Below are 17,368 nucleotides of genomic sequence, written 5' to 3' on the forward strand. Positions count from 1 at the left end.
TGGCCAGGGATCCTCAAGGCTCCTGGTGCACACTTCCACACATGATGTGTGTTGCCAATGTGATCTCAATACGACCAGAAAACACTTGGATAATTACTAAGATCGTATCCTAGAGGACTTCTCCAGTACATATTGAGAATGGAATAGGAGGAGTGATATTTACCACAGCTTCTTTACCATTTCCTGGTTCATGGAGTCCCAGGCCAACCCTGAGCATTTTATAGGACGAAATATTCTGTTAAATGAACCACATGAGGTTCATTTGCAAATATATGTAGCCTCTACAAAGCAAGAAGAGAGGTACAGCCCTGCAGAAGGGCAAGTGCAGCAGCACACCCAGTGATCCTTTGCTAGACAAGGGAACTGGAGGTGATGCATCTGAAGCACCTGATGGAAGCATACAGGTCATGCCCAGGTGGAGCCCCATTGCAGTCAGCTACTCCAACACCTTTAAAAGGACTCTGAACTCTTTGCCACGTCTATTGTTCTCTACAACACATCCTGGTTACAGGAAATCCACCATAGGATACATCTGAAGATGTCATTATTCCTGCGATATCTGCTTCTCTTCTGACTTGTCCCACCAAGCACACAAAGCTGGGCTGCCTTACAGCACATCAAGAACGTCACCCCAGTGACACGACCTGACGGATAACATGGGATAAGGCAGGGATGAAAGCTGCACAAATGGAAACGTTATTTACATGGAAGTAAACATTTCACATTCTCCGACCTCACCTATACAGAATAGTATAGTATAGTCCAACCTGAGGCCTAAGTCACCTCTGTATATAATTTTAGCTCCAATGTCTGGTCCCCTGCATGCAGCATTAGCCCAGTTAAAGGCAAAATCATAATAACAGTAATAATCAAACCATCCAAAGATCTTTTACTTTAGGTGATTTTTCAATGAGATTAAATGCAATTTAAGCTGTTCTACCAGAATCACTTTAGCAGCACATCCTTAACACAGGAGGAGAAAAACACCCCTCGAGTTCAAGGGATACACTGAGGTTCAAGTTCATCAATGGATCTGAATCAACAGACAAAGGGAAGAGGGGCCTACAAACAGCAAAGGAACCAGCAGAAGTAGGCGGGTGCTATAGGGAATCCAATGGGAAGGCCCAGCCAGAACTGATGAGGTTTGCCCTGGGATTCCAGCAGCAAAAACTGACACACTCCTACAGGAAGGGGCAACAGAACCCAACACTGAGCTCTGAGCAGCATCAAGAAACATGTATCTCCAAACCCTCCTTCCTGCAACAAAAGTTGTTATTTTGTAATCGCAGAACACGAAAACAAACCTTCACCCCTGTCAAAACACAGCCCTGTTTTCCAAGGTATTTTCAGCATCATGGTTTTCCACGACCAAGGGTATTTCTGAGGAGATCTGAGCTGTGCCATACAGCGTTACATGGAACGCCAGGGCTGGTATTTTGGGAACGTTTCATCCCAAAGCACTTCAAACCGATAACCTTTATCCAAACACACAAAACAAGAGCCACGTCCCACGCTCTATAAATAGCCTGAACGGTATGGAATCGATAGGAACCAAACCTTCAGGTAACATCTTATTCATCTGCCCTTGGCGTGCGGGGCCATCAAACCTCACCGGGAGGAGGTGAAGGACGCGATGCGTTCAACTGGTTACCAGCACTGCCGAGATGCAGCAGCACAACCGACACCAGGAATGAAGGGAAGTCCTGCAGGCCGACGCCGTTCTGTCATATTCCCCCCCCCCATCCCCAGCCCCGCGGTTGACAACAACCATTTTACGGCGGCTTTCCTCGCACCGCGCCCAGCACAATGGTTCTCCTGCATCGCTCCGTATCTCTGCTCTGCCGGTGACAAAGGTGAACCCGAAGGGCCCGGAGATGCTCCCAACGATCCCTCTCCCCTTAGCGGGGTACAGAGGGGCCGAGCCTGGACGAGATGCTTTTATGTGACATATTAAAATGGTCGGGGAACGCTATTTGGCTAACGGGATCGGCCGATCGGATTGGGGGGGGGGGTGGGGAGCGAGGAAAAAAAAAAAAAGGAAAAAAAAAAAAAAAGGTCTTTAAAATAGGTCACTTTGCTCCAAATCCCACAGCAGCGCCGCACAAAATGCGATTTACCCCCCTGAAGTCATTAAAAATAAAAAATAACAGCACGGCAGCGATCCACCACCTTATCGTGCGGGAGGGAAGGCGGGGGTGGGGACAGGCCGCAGCGGGGGCCCAACCGCACCGCATCGCCCCTCCGAGCGGAGCCGAACCCCCCCCCGGGCCCGAAGCTCGGCCCGCTGTCAGCGGGGAACACCCGGCAGCGCCATTTCTCCTCCTCCCCCGCCGCCCTCCGCCGCTCGGGGCTGGGAGCAGCGCGGAGTCCTGCGGCAGTGCCGCAGAGCGCGGCGGGGGAGGGAGGCACCGGCCCAGCCCCCCCCCCCCCCTCAACCATCCCCATCCTCCTCCCTTCCTCCTCCCGCCCCTCCCCGGGGCTCTCCCGCCGCCCCGGCCGAGCTCCCCGCGCCGTGCCCGCCTTACCCTCCGCCGCAGCCGGGCTGGGAGCGCCGCTCGGCCCCCCGCGGAGGAGGAGGAGGAGAGGAGGAGGAGGAGGAGCGGGGCAAAGGGGCGGCGGCCCCGCGGGGGGAGGCGCCCCCGGAGGGGCGTCGGGCCCGGCCCCCCCCGGGTGCCCGTTCGCGGCGGGCACAAAGGCGTTGTGGCACGGCTCCTAAGATGGCAGGGCAGGCCGAGCCGCCTCCGGCACCGCCGCCGCCGCCTCCCGCTGCCGGGCCCCGCCGCCAGGCCGCGCCGCGGTGTGTGAGGGCGGGCGGAGCCGGCCGTGCTCCGAGCCGCGGCGGAGCGGAGGATCCGTGGGCCGCCCCGCGCCGGGATGGCCGCTGCCCAACGCCGCCTCCTCCCCTCAGCGCCGCCCGGGCTGCTCCGCCGCCGCTCCGCTCCGCGCTGCCCGCAGCCAGCGGCCCCCGCCCGCCCCTCTCGCGAGACTTCGCCGCCCTCCTCCTCCCTACCCGGGAGGGGCGAGAAGACGGGAGGAGCGGCGGGAGGGGACGGGAGCGGGGCGGGGCTGTCATGGCGCCCGGGGTGAGGGGGGACGACGTGAGGGGACACAGGGGCCGTGGGGATGGGATGGGATGGGTCGGGGGCTGCAGCCAGGGCTCGTGTCCGTCGTGCTGAGGGGAAGGATGGCGGGGGGTGCGATGGGGCACGGCTGGATGGGGGCAGTGGGGGCCTGGAAGTGTTTGTGGGCTCTGGGGGAGATGGGGCCTGCAGTGTGGGGAGATAACAGTGAGGAAGGGGAGGGATGGGGCCTGGCTGCTGCTCGGTGTCACCAGCCGCAGCTGGAAGTGGGGGGAGCTGTCAGCTCAACTCGGCCTTGTGCAACTGTTGGCCAACACTTGGAGTCCATACACTGAGCTGCCTGACCACGGCTGCTCTATGGACAGAAAGAGGGGCAAAGCAGCAGGTAGACAGCCCCCCGAGCTGCCCCTTCAGTGCTGGGTCTTGAACTTGGTTGTGAAGCCCAGGTGTGCTTTGGGTGTCTATGAGCTATAGACAGCAGTTGGCTTCGTGCAGGGATTCGTTATCGCGTCTCGTAGTCGTGTGTTTGTTTATTTGTTTTCACTATAGATTACAGCTGGAGGAATTCTAAACACGGCGAGGAGGCTTGGATTGGTGTTGAAGTGCATTGTGCTCCTGTCTGAGCAGAGGAAATCGCTGAGGTCAGTCTCCCTTGTGTTTATAGCTGTTTTCCCTTTCAGGAGTATAGGGGCAAAGAATCATCAGAATAATAGTTTTTACTGACATCCTGACAATGAACTAATAGAAACAATGGCATGAGACACACAGCTTCAGGGTTAGGTACCAAGTTAAGTGTTCTCAGATACTCCATATGCATTTGAGGCGTCCCTAGAATTAAATAATGCAATTATGTAAGGCCAATATTACTGGTGCTGCTGTGATGGAGCAAAACAAACTTCCCTCCTGTTGTCCTATGGAGGTATTTCGTTCCATCAGCAGGCTCTATTTACAATGGCACTGCAGCCCATTCATCCAACCTTCACTTTTACCTCTAACTGAGCAGGGGATTATTTAACATGGGGTTGGGGATACCTGAGGAATGCTGAGAACCAGAGGGTGACGGTAACAGCTGTGGGCCACATCTTGTGTTATCCAAACGTGTCACACCAAGGTCTGATGCTTTGCCTTCTCAAATCCCACTAGGAAAAGCAAGACAAATGTGGATCGCTTCGAACATATGTTGTTGTAAGTATTGGGGAAGGCAAACTAAAGATTGATCTGATTATCTCAGCCTTGAAGCTGGCAGCTACGACGGGAAACTTGGTTTTATTCATCTGCCAAAGATATTTGTAGCAAATCGGTTGACGAGTTAAAAGGCATTTTGGGAATGGCACAAAAATAAAGCTGTCCGCTTCCTGAAACTGGAGTTTCTGTCTTTTGAGAACTGCTGGGGGTTTGGAGATACGATGCTGGGACAGTGAGTGTGTAGTAGGAAAAGTAAATGTGTTTTCAACAGCAGCATTTCGTGTGAGTCTCTTCAGCATCATCCGTGATGCTTTGTTGTTTTCTTGCATTTGTTGAAGTAGTGGGCATCGTTTGGTTTCTGCAGACTAAGTGGAGCAGTAAGGAGCAATCTGCCCATGGAGTCATAAATGCAATTAAGGATCAAGGTCTTCTGAATCTTGGTCTTGTACTCCTTCCTGCAGCCACGGTGCCTTTAAAGCTCGTGAATTATGAGGGTGAAAGCTTGGGTTAGTGATGGACACAGGGCTACCCTAGCAGGGAGTTTGGGTCTCAGCTCCCTTTATTACGCACGTAAAAAAAGATAATGATATCTCTAGGTAAAAAGCCTTGGAGTGTAGTGGCAGCTGCTGGAAAAAGATGTGAGTATTAACCACTATTAACTGTCAAGTCATTTATTTAACGCAATAGATATGGGTTTGATAAGTGCCCAATGACTGCTTCAAAAGTAAACAGTATTGTCTGTATCCCACCGGGATAGAGAAAGTCTCCTGATTTAAGGAGCAGGCCTATAAAAATGGCAGTGTTTGTTACCAGCTGGACTAGGTATGATTAACAGGGCTCCATAGGCCTGACCCATCAGCCGTGCTCTTACTGCATTGTCAGCCAATGACAGTGGACATCCAGGATGTTCTATTGGCTTGGCAATCTTACTGCTGCAAGCTTAACCTTTCTTTTGAGGAACTAAACCAGTTTCTGTATGCCTGCATCTTGGATCTGCACCATTGTATCCATCAGGTAGCTGTGTGCATGGTTAGCACCATCTGAAGGAGGTGCTGGGACATCAGTAAATATAAGTTACAAATGGCACCAGTGGTTCAGCTGACAGGCAGAACTGGTTTCAATGCATTGCTGCAGTGTGCTGCTGCAGACCTGGGCTGGGGGTAGACCCGGACAGCATTCCAGTGCAGACAGGACCTGCAAAGAGTGTGCATCAGCACTGTGTGATATTGTAGGAGAGGAAGCAGTGAACAATAGCGTGTCCAGCGGAAGCTGTGGCAAGAATTTATCCGAGGCTCATTGTAATTACTCAAGCTGGGAATCTGGCCGGTGCGTTGGGGTTAACACCCCTCCTTCTTTAGGAGTGACTTAGTTTATTTTCTTACATGACTTTAAGTGATGAGAAACTTGCCTGTCTGTCTCAGCAGAACAGCAACGCCTCTTGCTGTATTAACTTCTTACAGCACGAAGGAGCTGCTTCAGAACTAACTCAGAGTGATGGGGCCTGGCTCAGTAATCACTGCGAAATAAATACTCACAGGAGATAAGAAAGATAAGAGTGTGATTAGGGCAGTTTCAGCTGCTGTAATCACAGCCGTACCTCCCTTAGCCTTCAGTCCCTGCGCTGCTCTGACCTTTCTTAAGCGAGCAAATGTAAATTTCAGAATAAATCAGGGAACCCGAACCAATGAAATTTGGCTATTAATTATAATTGCAGTTATGAATCACAGTTGTCTCTGCTTCTATTCTAGGATCTTTGCCATCGGATAAGCAGAATGTAATTTACCCAAATATATATATATAAATTATTTATATATATACATGTATATTATCATTTCATGAAACTCTTATGGTTCCATTACTGATTTAGAAACCAACTTTCACCTTGTCCTCTGCTTGTGAAGAGGAGCAGCTGTGTCTTTTAGCACACAAACAGTTGTGAAATGCACAAGAGAGGAACTGTTTTATTTGCTCATCAAACGTGCCATCGTTCCAGTAGTAGCTTAGACCATTATCGTGGGTTACAAGGTTATACAGGAAAAACATGTTCTAGAGAAAGGCTGGTCGAAATAGCTGAGATAGCCTTGCAAAAGCAGATCATAACAACCTGTATCGCTCGGTGCGTGTCAGGCAGTGTCCTGCCATAATGACACAACTGAAGCAATAGCACCACTATTACATAACCACGTTTGTATTATAAGAAAACAATAATACTTCAGTGTGCTCCTACCTTTTGTTGGAGAAAGGTCGTTCTTTGCTGTCTGTGGTTGTCCCACAATTCAAGAGAGTGGAGGTGTCCATGGAATAAAGGGGGAAAGAGTCACAAGAGGGGGAAGCAGTTACCAGTGTCACGTGGGGAAGCAGTGTCAGAGGCACGAGCAGAATCTCAGCCTTCTGACTGTCCCACTCTGCCCTCTGGGCAACCAGACAGAAGTGGAAGAGTGGCTTGTCCTGTGACTCAACAGCTCTTCCTTCCTCAGCAGCTGCCACGTTGGGCAATGACATAGAAGTGCCAGTGTGCCACTTGATTCTGTGTCAGGTTCCCAAGGGACTCTAGGCAGGCATGTCTTCTGCTGGAGAAGGCCGGACGGGAGGATGTCTGCAATGCGTTTTCTTTGGGAGCATTTTTAGAGGTTTGAAAGATTCCTTTTGCCAGATGTGTGTTACTTTCCTCTGATTTCTTTCATAAATAGTGTAACTTGGGGACACCCGGGGATTTTTACCCTTCTCTGCAAGAGACTAACAACAAACTTATGACATATGTGCCAAATGAACTTACTTCTGAGATATTCTGAGAATTGCCTGGAGTTAAATGCACACATTCTTTTCCCATAGGCAGCTGATGTCCGAGCGGTGCTGGCAGTGTCTGTGTCCTTCTACCAGGTACTGGGTGAGGCCCTGCATCTTCATCTGAGCAGCACCTCCAGTTTTGATGTCCTCGTGCTTCTCTGTATCCAACACCTGTGTGCTGTTTGGGTGGCTGTCAGTAATTGCCCTGTTGTGATACACTAATGCTAGGATGCATATTCCAGAATACCAGCTCAGCCTTGGCCTTGAGGAACAACTGATGGAAGGAAGCAGCACAGGGAGAGGTTCTTGTCTTGGTTCTGTTCTTTGGATGGATGGATGAGGAGAGGCCTATGGCACAGAGGGGTAAAAGGTGATTAATAGTGTGAGATTTGGAAGAAACTCATTATAATCATGCAGTCGTCAGTTGGTTTTCTGCAATGAATGGTTTCCCTATTGACCCAGTGGATCCTGGTCTTGCATTTTACAAGTAAAATGACACATTGTGATGTTGTAAACATAACTCCCTAGAACTGATTCTCCTCATAATCTGTAAAGCCGTTGTGAAAATATGGCCCTGTCCCTCAGCAGTTCTGCAGCCCCCTCTATTTGAGACACCGTGTTTGGCTCTTGAATAAAATTTTAGCCCAGAAAAAGGGTTAGGCTGCATGCAGATGAACAAATCTGTTGCTTGTATCTCTGGCTACTGCAGCATGACTCACCCATCAGCGCCTGTCAGCGGCTGTGTGACCTCATTGGAAGCTTTAACGTCTCCTGTGTGAAGGTAGCTTGTAATCCAGAGTGGGAATCCTAAATAGGTGGAGAGACCGTGGTAATACACACAGCAGGAGTGTTCTCTGGAGAAATCAGTTGTGCCCTCACCAGAAATTACCATAGAAATCTTTGCATATTTCTTAAGATCTTTAAATGCTAAGGCTGCCTTTCCCTTGCCTCTATTACAAAGCACCTGTAGCTTTTCAAGATTGTGGTAGACAGCATTGCTGACACGTAAAATATAAAGGTAGATAGGTCAGGGAGGAGAAGCTCCTTTATTTGCAAGGGCAAGGAAGAGCTGATGGCTCCTTTTTATTTATCACAGCTTCTATTGACGTGTCGTACTGACACAGGAACAACAGGGCTGCTGGCATGCAAGAGCATCTATGATAAAAGGAATGGATGAGTGAGTTAACTTGTGGTACCTTACATGTGTGGCTAAGCTAAGTAGTGAGATGGTGAGACAGAAAGTGGGAGGCAGCAGTTCAGGCATCAGATGGTTCTCTTCAGCTGGTGCTTGCTGGCTGAACACAAAGCTTGTGCTCCATGGCTTTGCCTCCTGCTATGGGCTGTTACACAGTTCCTCGGACAAGGATCGAGCTGGCATTGACTGAATGTGTTTATGCAGAGCTGCTGCAGACCAGCTCTGTTACCTAGCAAGTCTATTCTCTTGCCCTTTGCCTCAGGTGGATGGTAGTATTGTTTCTGCATTCCTTAAATGTCTTTCTTGTGCCCAGGAATGTGGATTCTCTTGGTGAATATTCCGTTCCAAGAGGATTAGTTTCATGTTTCGGTGCTTCTTTAAGGAAGATGTCGGTGGTCTTAGAATTGAGGCACATGTGGGATTTGCAAGGAGGAACTAAGCAGTGTTTTGTGTCTCTTGCTCCAGGATTCCCTGCCCCCAGGATGAGCCAGGTCCTGCAGCTGACTGCCTGGCTGCTGTGTGACTGCAGCATGCAATAAGCTTGTGTGTCTGCCAGTGTTCTAGAACCATGATGTACAATACAGGCAAAGCACAGCTAGTCCTGGAAATGAGTCTGCAGCTCTTTGCATGGAGGCCGAGGTCTGAATGATGTTTTGAGACTGAGCTTGCTTTCAGCAGGTGATCTGATGGCTGTGAAGGGCCAGAGATGGAGGGCCCATAGCAGTGCTGTCTGTGCTACAGCCACCTGCGGGTGTGATGGTTTAACTGTTTGGGTTTGTGTCAATATTTGAAGTTTCATTGCTTGATTTACATCTTGAGTCATTTGCTTTAGTATCTTGGAAGCCTCTTCTTTCCCATATGAAAGCTTCCCAGTGGCATCCTGCTCTTACCTCCAGCTCAGCCCTCACCTGCTCTCCGTTTTCGACATGAAATGGGCAGACACCATTAGTGACTGTGCGAATATCCTGAGTCACACATTATCAGCTGCCTTTTGTGCTGCAGTTTCCTCTTTCTCCCTTTACGACTGCACTCCCTAGAGGAGACCCGAACAATTGCACTTGTCAGCAGAAGCGCATTGTGTGCCATGCCTGGATGGCACCATGGGTGGACGAGCTCAGGCTGTGTCTGTGGGCTGAGTGGCCCATGGTTTATTGCTGTGTGTCTGCAGCTTCCATACCAGAAAGCAGAACAGATGAAGGGATACTTCAAATGCATCTCCCATACTGCAGTATGGAGATGGCAATATGAAGGGAGCAATGACACTGGTGGTGCTGTATGGGGTGGGTAGATGAATTGTGTTCAGAGGAATGAACTAAAGGCAGAACTCTTCACTGAGCTTTTGGATCCAATGTGTCGTGATGTGCAGTTGCTGGACACATCTGAGTCTGCAGCAGTCCTGTCTGGACCAAATAACAGTATATTAAATGCCATCATTCTGTCTGTGCCATTCTATGTATTCACAAAAAAAGAACACAAATTGATTTCTTACTGAACTACTTCTAATGTAAATTGCGTAAGATTTCATTAGTTAATGGCCAGCTGATTGCAGAAGGCTGTAAAATACACAAACCATTCCTGTTTGTCTAAGACAAAGTTAAAGCAGCTCATCCTGCAAGGCAGAGTTGCCAGTGAAATCAATCAAGTGTTTGTTGGGAAGTGTTTGGGACAGTCTGAGGGTGTTGGGTCCTGTGATGGAGGGGAGATGTGGGCTGTGCTGACTCATAGACAGGTGCCTGTTGCATCCACAGGGGGAAGGAGCAGCGCACCTTAGGAGCAGGGTGTGTGTTTTGGTGGAGCCTCTAGATGAAAGTCAGGGAAGGAAAAAGAAGACATGAGGTGGGATTTGAGCTGAGGACGTCCTGGTTCCTCTTGCTGTGTGGGAAGCTTGTGCCGGGCAGGATAGTGATGTTAATGTGTCTGTTTGAAGAGAGCTGGGAAGGCATGTGCCTATTGGAGACAGCAGCATCCTGAGAGGAGTTTTCTGGGGAGGGACGACTGACAGCTGTTTAAAAACTCACATATATGTTTACTCACTTGCTCCTCCTCGATGTGTCTGACTCATCCATCCCTGTCTGATCATACCAGATCCCATTTTTTCATTCTGTTCACTTCATCTTTGCTATTCTTCAAGCTTCCTTTTGTATCTGGGTTTAATTCTGTTCAGTCCAGTTGCTTTGGCTCCTGCTCTGCCTGGGCTTTGCACCTGCTACAGCCCCAGCAAACTTGGCAGCAACCCTTCGGCTCTGCAGAGAAAACAACTGTCTAGACCAGGAACCTTCTGCCTGATGCCCTGGACGTCCCCCAGGCACTAATCTGCATCCAGAACAGCGCCTTGTTGTGTGAGTGGTTCCTCTCTGCTTTCCCTTCTGCCTCTGCAGAATCACATGTGCTGATCTCTCAGCAGGTGCCGGCCTAATGTGTATTGATCTCCTGCACAGGTCTGTTGCAAAAGATGGATCAAATCTTTGTGGACTCCTAATTGCACCTTTAGCCTCCTGGTGAGTAAAGCAAATGGGAGTGAGGGCTCCCACAGTATAAATAGCACCTTCTGCAGACTTGGAAGCAGCACAGGCTGGAGGACAACAACACAAGGGCTCTAAAGGGATCCCTGCGGAGCTCGGAAAGTTGTGCTGCTTATTTCTAAAATGATTAGAAAGAAAAACCTCGGTGTAAAGATTCTTATGGCACAGAAAGGGCAGAGAGGCCTTAGTGCAAAGTCACATGCCGTTCCCATTCACAGCTTAAAGCCCCGCTGCCCCAGGCAAACACAGAGCCTGTCAGCGTCCTGCAGCACACCGTGTGTAGATGAGACCAAAATAGCTTCACAACTTCCCAATGCCACTAAAAATAACTTGCAGGTCAGCTCCTTCCTTAAAGGTGGTGGTGGTGATACGGGACAGCACTCCTGCTGCCGTTCAGTGCAGGTAGAGCTGGGTAAACAAGAGGAAAAGCTGCTCCTGCCGTCCTCAGGGGGTTAATCTGTTGTGCATGTTAGTCTGGATGTGGAAAGGAGCCTCAGCCAGGTTTGGCAGTGCCTGATTTGCAACGCTATGTGAACCAAATGTAGGTTAGGAGAGGTTTGCCTTGCCTACAGCCTGTGCTGCCGAGGGAGCTGCGCTGCAGCAGGAGGTGCTGGCAAGGATTTCCTTTGTGCTGCAGCTTTCATGCCTAGTGATTTAATGGGGCTGAAAGGGAGGGAGGAGGTGACAGAATGGTGAAAACCTGAGGCCAGGTCATTGCTGTCAGACGGGGACAGAGTCCTGCAGCAGTCAGAGGTGACAGAACACGCTGATGCTGCTACCAGGAAGCTGGAGAGAAATGTGACTGAGTGCTACAGTACGCATGTGCCTTTGGAGGAAGGAGGCTATCTGTGAGCTGTAGCAGTGCTTTTCTCTGCCCAGCAACATCCCTGCTTCTTTCCTACGTTCTGCTTAAGCAGCTGTTCTGCATTTATGATCTGATCTTCACGCTGAGCCGACGTTGCTGTCATGACGTTGTGGGTGGAGGGCAGAGATCCACAGGTTTGCTTTGAGGAAGCACCGTAAGCAGGGGAACAGCACCAGAGTTCTGTTCTCTCAGCTCAAGGGAGACAAAGTGAGCTGCCAATAGAAAAGAACATCCTGTGGCACAGGCAGATGTTTCTGATGGGGATGCCAGCAGAACCCTTGCAGCAGTGCAGCCCGATGGTGCTGGGGGCCCCTCCAGACTTGGAGGTGTGTTTGCACGTCCAGCAGTGTTCAGCATGGGCAAGGTGAGGGATGTTCAGGGACCCCCTGTCATCCAGCAATTAGCCAGGAGCAGCAGAAAAGCACACGGCAGGGCTGCTGTGTGTGGCTGCAATCTGCAGAGCGCAGTGCTGTGCCTTGCATTCTCCATCCTGGGTACTGAGCGCATCCCTGTGCCTCTGGGGGTAACGTGGCTTCTGCTGATGTGTGAATACTTTGCTTGGCAGGCTGGTGCAGCACACCACAGCTCAGATGGGTTCTCCCAGGCTGTGCAGCACATCCATGTAATACAGGTACAGTCAGTGCTCACAGGGGGAGTGGGAGGCTGTGCTGGCTTTGTTTGCAGCGTTGTTTGGGGCTGCAGCCTCAGTTCATGCCCTGTGCAAAGTGGTGGTGTGGCTGCAGTTCTCTATAGCTTTGTCTCTACCTCTGCACCAGCTTTTGAGGTTTAGAGCTTCTTAAAACGGAGCGCTGATGAAAAGGAAGCACAAGATGGAAGCTGGCGTCCTCAAAGTGATTCATTTAAAAACAAAGACTGCTTCCCCATGATGATAAGCTGCTTGCTATGTATGGGGCATGACCTAACAGTTCCTTCACTTCTTAGTTCACCTGTCCTGGGATGACCTCGCTCCCTCCTCAGTCTCCGTGCAGCCATCACCTAACAGCTGCTGTTTGCAAGGAGCAGCCTGCTGCTGATGTCAGCTGTCTCTGTTTTATGGTAGCTCTTTGCCCTCCCTGCATTATAAAGTACATTTGTGATAGAGGAAGAGAGAGAGGCACAAGAGGGTGGAAGCCACGCAGTGGCCAAATGACAGCTGGATCTGTTCCCTCTGCCCATCTGCAGCCTCTGATAGGGACAAGAGGTGCAAGAAACCCCAGTGTGATGAGCCTGCTAGGGGACATGGCTTTGGTAAGCGGCATTTTATATCAAAACCAGTTTGAATTGGGGGGTTAAGAGTTGAGGTGTTGCCTGTGATCTTTTGGTTTGTGCCTCACAGATACCTCACTGTATTGGCTTTCATCTTGCTGACCCAGCACCTGGGTTCATCAGCATGCTTTTACTGTTGTGCAGTTGCCCTCTGTTCTCCCTCTCCAGCACTAGGTGTCCTCGAGGTGCAGCAGGACTTTGCCTTTTTTAGTATAATCCAAGGGCATGAACTCAAGGAACGTTTCCACATCAGGTTCCAGCTGATAGAAACGAGCCCAGGGGGTGTTTATAGGCCTTCAGCCCAACTTGCTCTTCCAGCATTGTGCTGCACTGTAAAGATTTCTATTCACCTGCCTGGGAAGGTAAGAGAGATCGGTGGGGAGCCAACTTGTGTTGTAGGTTGGTTGTGGGAGCTCCTGCCGGGTCATTACCCAGACCTTTAGCACAGTCATTCTGAGCACTGCAATCCAGCTCTGCCCGCAGCCTGCCCTGCCCAGCTTGCAAATGGAGCTCCTCACCCTCTTGCTTCTTTGCAAATGAGTTGCGTAGGTCCTGGGAGGAGGAGGCAGCTCAGCAACTCTCCCGTCCCACCCCTCATAAAGGCTCTTTGCTGCTGAGGGTTTCTGAAGTCATTTGCCACATGAACAGTGTGGGCATCAGATGTGGTTGTTTCCCTAAATGCTGAGCCTGTTTCCCAGCAGGAAGGCGAGCTGTGGATGCAGTGGGCACCCAGCTTGGTGTGTGGGTCGAATGCAGCACTGAGCTGTGGCACAGCAGCATGCAAACACAGGCAGAAAGCACCATGACCACCCCTGTGCTGCCCCAGCAGCTCAGTGTGGGTTCAGATCCCTCCTCACTTGCACTGATGTACCCACAGCAAACCATCCCTCGCACCCAGCGCTGCTTGCTTGCGTCTGGCTGCGTGGCAAACCCTCCCAAAGCAAACACTGATTGCTGCTGTCTGCACTGACTCAGCTGTGCTGAAGGCAGCAATCAGATTGCAGCTCAGGGAAGGCTGTAGGGATGAGCGTGTTCTGTGGCACACAGCAGGGCAGGAAACGCACTGAGGTGGGCGATGCTTTATCAGGGCAGCCCACCCTGGAGCCGCTCATCTCTGTGCAGTTGCAGACCTGCAGTGGTGGGCACTGGGGGCTTCTCTCCCAAGGAGCAGAGAGGAACCTGGGCTATCTATAGGAAACAAGCACCCGCTCCATGCCCCCACTCAGGAAGCAGGGCCCCCTTCCAGCCCGCAGTGTGAGGGGCTGGCAGATAAGGAGGGGCAGGAAACCTGCCGGGCTTTGCTTCTTTAAGCAAATATTTCCCATAGGCTCAGCACCGTGAGTCAGCACTGCCGGAACCCAGCCTGGTTTGCAGCAGCAGCAGCAGTGAGGTGTGTGTGAGCTGTAGTGTCCCTTTGCCCAAACACCATCATGGATATCAGCAGCTGAAATGGGGCTAATGGGGAGCAAAAGGCTGAGCTGTAATTGCATTGGGGTCATTTGTAGGGTAAGGAGCTTCCTAGGGAGTAATAGAATCAGAGCTTCGCAAAGGTTTGCTGTATATACTGTGTTGGCTCGGGTCGCCGAGGAATATATCCCAATGTACTGGGATAAGAATAACACCTTCCCTTCAGGTGCTCGTGGACTTGGTCTGCAAGGCCCCAAAAATACAGGTACAGACCAAAGGCTGAGGTTTCTATTCAGGGCCCTGAAATGGAATAAGGAACTTGAGCCGTGGGATATCCTGTGTCACTGCAGGCTGCTCAGCCTGGAAGGGGCTGGTGGCAAAGGGAGGAAACGGCAGAAACGCCACGGATTATTTTAGATCTGCAACCTCAGTTCTGCAAAGGTATTTATTTTGAAACTGCTGGTTTCCATAGCAATGTAGTGCTGTTCTCTCTCTCATCTCCCTTCTATTCCCCCGATCTTCCCAGCCATTAGATACATTATCAGCCAAGCCAAGCTTAGCATTTTATATATATATATATATATCTGGAGTGAATTTTGGTGTGTCGGTTCCTCGGTGAATCAGAGCAGGCAGGGATTGCTCACAGCCTTTGCTGGGGCAGACGGGAGCAGTCTGAGCAGTGCAATGCAGGGTGCTGCTGACTGCACTATGAAGCTGCTTCCCAGCTGAGCTGGGGGGTCTCGTACCCAGGGTTCAGCTCCAGGTGTAGTTTGCATTTAATGGAGGCAGCTGAACGGCCCCCCAACCTGGGGAGCTGTGCAGTGTAACTCCCCACCAAGCCTTGCTCTGTAACGCCGCCCTCACCAGGAGAAGCGCAGCAAAGGGAACGATGTGGGAGAACAAGCGTGGCACTGTGCACCAGATTCCAAGATAAGGAAGTAGGGCAAAAGATGAGGTCAGAGCGAGCTTCGTACCGTGCCTTGTGTCACAGAATAACCCAGGTACCTCTTGCAAACTGGAGCACGGATCCAGTAAGCTGGGGATGCAAGAAGCCAGCAGTGAATCTGCTGTGCAGCAACCAGGGCTTGGTCTGCAAGTCGGGGCTCTGTGCCCCTCCTGATCCCCTCCCTGCCCAGGCACAGCCATGGCTTAGCTGCTCTCTCCCCTCACCCCTGAGACGTAGACATGATGAGTAATGTGCAATCAGCCTTCTAAAAGCTCAGCTCATAGATATTCATATTTACTTTCAGCTGAATGATGCCCACCCTTTGGGAATGCTGACAACGCCTTGCTCCCAATGTCTGTGAGCTCTGTGCTTTACGCAGGGCACCACGAGGTGGCTGCCTATGGTTTCATTTGCTATTTGCCCACCCTTTGTGTCCCAATAAGGCGATCAGAAGCTCTCTGTGCTGCTCCTCCTGCAGCGCCTTCACTGCAGACTTCCTGATTCAATTCCTCCCACTCTTCAATTCTGCTCCTGATTAAGGGCTGCTCCCATCCCCTCCTCTTGTAGTGACTCCTGTAGTCAGTTGTGGTTGTTCTGGACCACATCACGAACATCAGAACTCCAACAATCACCTGCAGCTTTGGCTTCTGCCAGGGCTGGCCATGTTCAGGTTGAGGACTGTGAATCCAAGCACAACCATTTCAGTTTCTACACGCTGGATGCATGCAGACCCGATGTGTATTTCTCTTTATGAAGTCCCCGCTATCAAACAAGTGCTCGGTGTCCCAATGCAATGAGAACGCCAAGCAAATGAGCAGCAGCCCCGTGAGTGCTGTGTTGTATAACCAGATGAAAAGTCCTTGGGATTTGTGGACTGAGCTTTTCCCATTTGTCTTCCAGAGGTCAAAGTCTGAGGCCAGCAGCAATCCGGGTCCGCCCGGCTCCTAAAGGAGAACCTAAAGCGGGTTTGTGCTGCTTCCTTGTGGGCTCTGTGCTCATCCTATAAAGCAGCGCTGCTCCAAAGTGAGCCCTGCCCCTGATATCACCCCAATATCACCCTGATATCACCTCAATATCACCCCATACCACCCCAATATCACCCCATACCGCCTCAATATCACCCCGATATCATCCCATACCACCTGCTGCTTCATGGCTGTGTGCTGCTGACGTGTTGGATGGAGGTGGACGCAATAAGTCCCTTTTCTTCCCATGGCTGAGGAGATCTTTCTCTTCCTGTGGATGAATTCTCTCATTTCAGCTCGCCCTGAACATACGATGCAAATTAAACCTGGTGTCAAAAAGACCTTCGAGAGGGAACTGGTCTTAGAAATGATTCCTACAAATCACTGGGATGAGCCTTTATGTGTGTTTCCATCTGGTTTCTCCTGCTCTGGATGCTCCATGTGATGCACACACAGAGCGGAGCTTCTAAGGAGAGAAAGTCCCTCCATGTCCAGCCATCCCTCTGAGCTTTGCATTTAGATTTCTGCTGTCTCTGTGTGCGGAGATGATTTGTCCATAATTACTCGCTTTCTCCAGAGTCCTTTGAAGCTCCTGTCTCCAAACCAGTCCCTTACATTCAGAATAAACCACTTCCAAGCCACCAATAAAATGTGAGCCGTGATTAAAGCCCGGCTCCTCGCTTCGGGAGCCGTTTCCTAAGTGAGGTCAGCACAGTAGGGAGTTTTGCCTTGTGTGCAGGGTTATGCAGGGGGACAACCCCTGTGCTGCACTGAGGTGTGGGGGACTCTGTGTGATGCAGGATGGAGCTGAGCTTTATTGAAATATATGGGGTTGTTATGTGGGAGAAGGTAGGAAGTGGTGGTTAAGGGCGGTCTGTGCCCTCTGGGTGCTCTTTGGGAGGATATTATGATGGGCTTCAATTCTATCGCCCTGTTTGCTGCAGGAGGTTAAAGCCGCACTGAGCGCTGCCTGCATGGGGATCTCCATCTGACCCAGACAAAACGTGGGCTCACTTTTGGGTCTCTCCATCCCAAGTGTGTCCCTCTGGGATCCCCCATCCCCCTGCGCTGCTAATGGAGCCCAAATCCCACCGCCCCGTTGGGTGTCCGTGGGGAACGTGGGGTCCGCGTTGTGCCACCCCAAAGCTCT

General features: G+C 50.9%; 2 protein-coding genes across 2 annotated transcripts in view; one reads left to right on the plus strand and one right to left on the minus strand.

The window, feature by feature from the left end:
* Positions 1-2,668, minus strand: part of TAOK1 (TAO kinase 1) — a 54,091-nt gene extending 51,423 nt beyond the window's left edge. Inside the window, exon 1 of the mRNA XM_015880561.3 lies at positions 2,526-2,668. The gene's annotated coding sequence lies outside the window, so the exon portion shown is untranslated. The remainder of the gene's footprint in view (positions 1-2,525) is intronic.
* LOC146757395 (uncharacterized) lies at positions 1,634-16,868 on the plus strand. The gene is made up of 9 exons (XM_085522430.1): positions 1,634-1,906; positions 2,151-3,083; positions 3,630-3,721; positions 4,224-4,265; positions 7,098-7,145; positions 10,412-10,586; positions 10,686-10,745; positions 16,154-16,218; positions 16,515-16,868. The coding sequence occupies exons 1-6, from the start codon at positions 1,634-1,636 to the stop codon at positions 10,557-10,559; spliced, it is 1,536 nt and encodes a 511-aa protein (XP_085378556.1). The 3' UTR covers positions 10,560-10,586; positions 10,686-10,745; positions 16,154-16,218; positions 16,515-16,868.
* Positions 16,869-17,368: the final 500 nt, after the last annotated feature.

Source organism: Coturnix japonica, chromosome 22, assembly GCF_054131305.1.
Source record: "Coturnix japonica strain WE chromosome 22, WE-NBRP24, whole genome shotgun sequence".
Lineage (NCBI taxonomy): Eukaryota > Metazoa > Chordata > Aves > Galliformes > Phasianidae > Coturnix > Coturnix japonica.

Bases quoted from the DNA above. Each gene is read 5' to 3' on its own strand.
- LOC146757395 (XM_085522430.1), top strand. From the start codon at position 1,634: ATGCGTTCAACTGGTTACCAGCACTGCCGAGATGCAGCAGCACAACCG. The intron at 1,907-2,150 runs GTACAGAGGGGC...AAAAAATAACAG, and splicing joins ATCCCTCTCCCCTTAGCGGG to CACGGCAGCGATCCACCACC. The intron at 7,146-10,411 runs GTACTGGGTGAG...AATTCTGTTCAG, and splicing joins TGTCTGTGTCCTTCTACCAG to TCCAGTTGCTTTGGCTCCTG.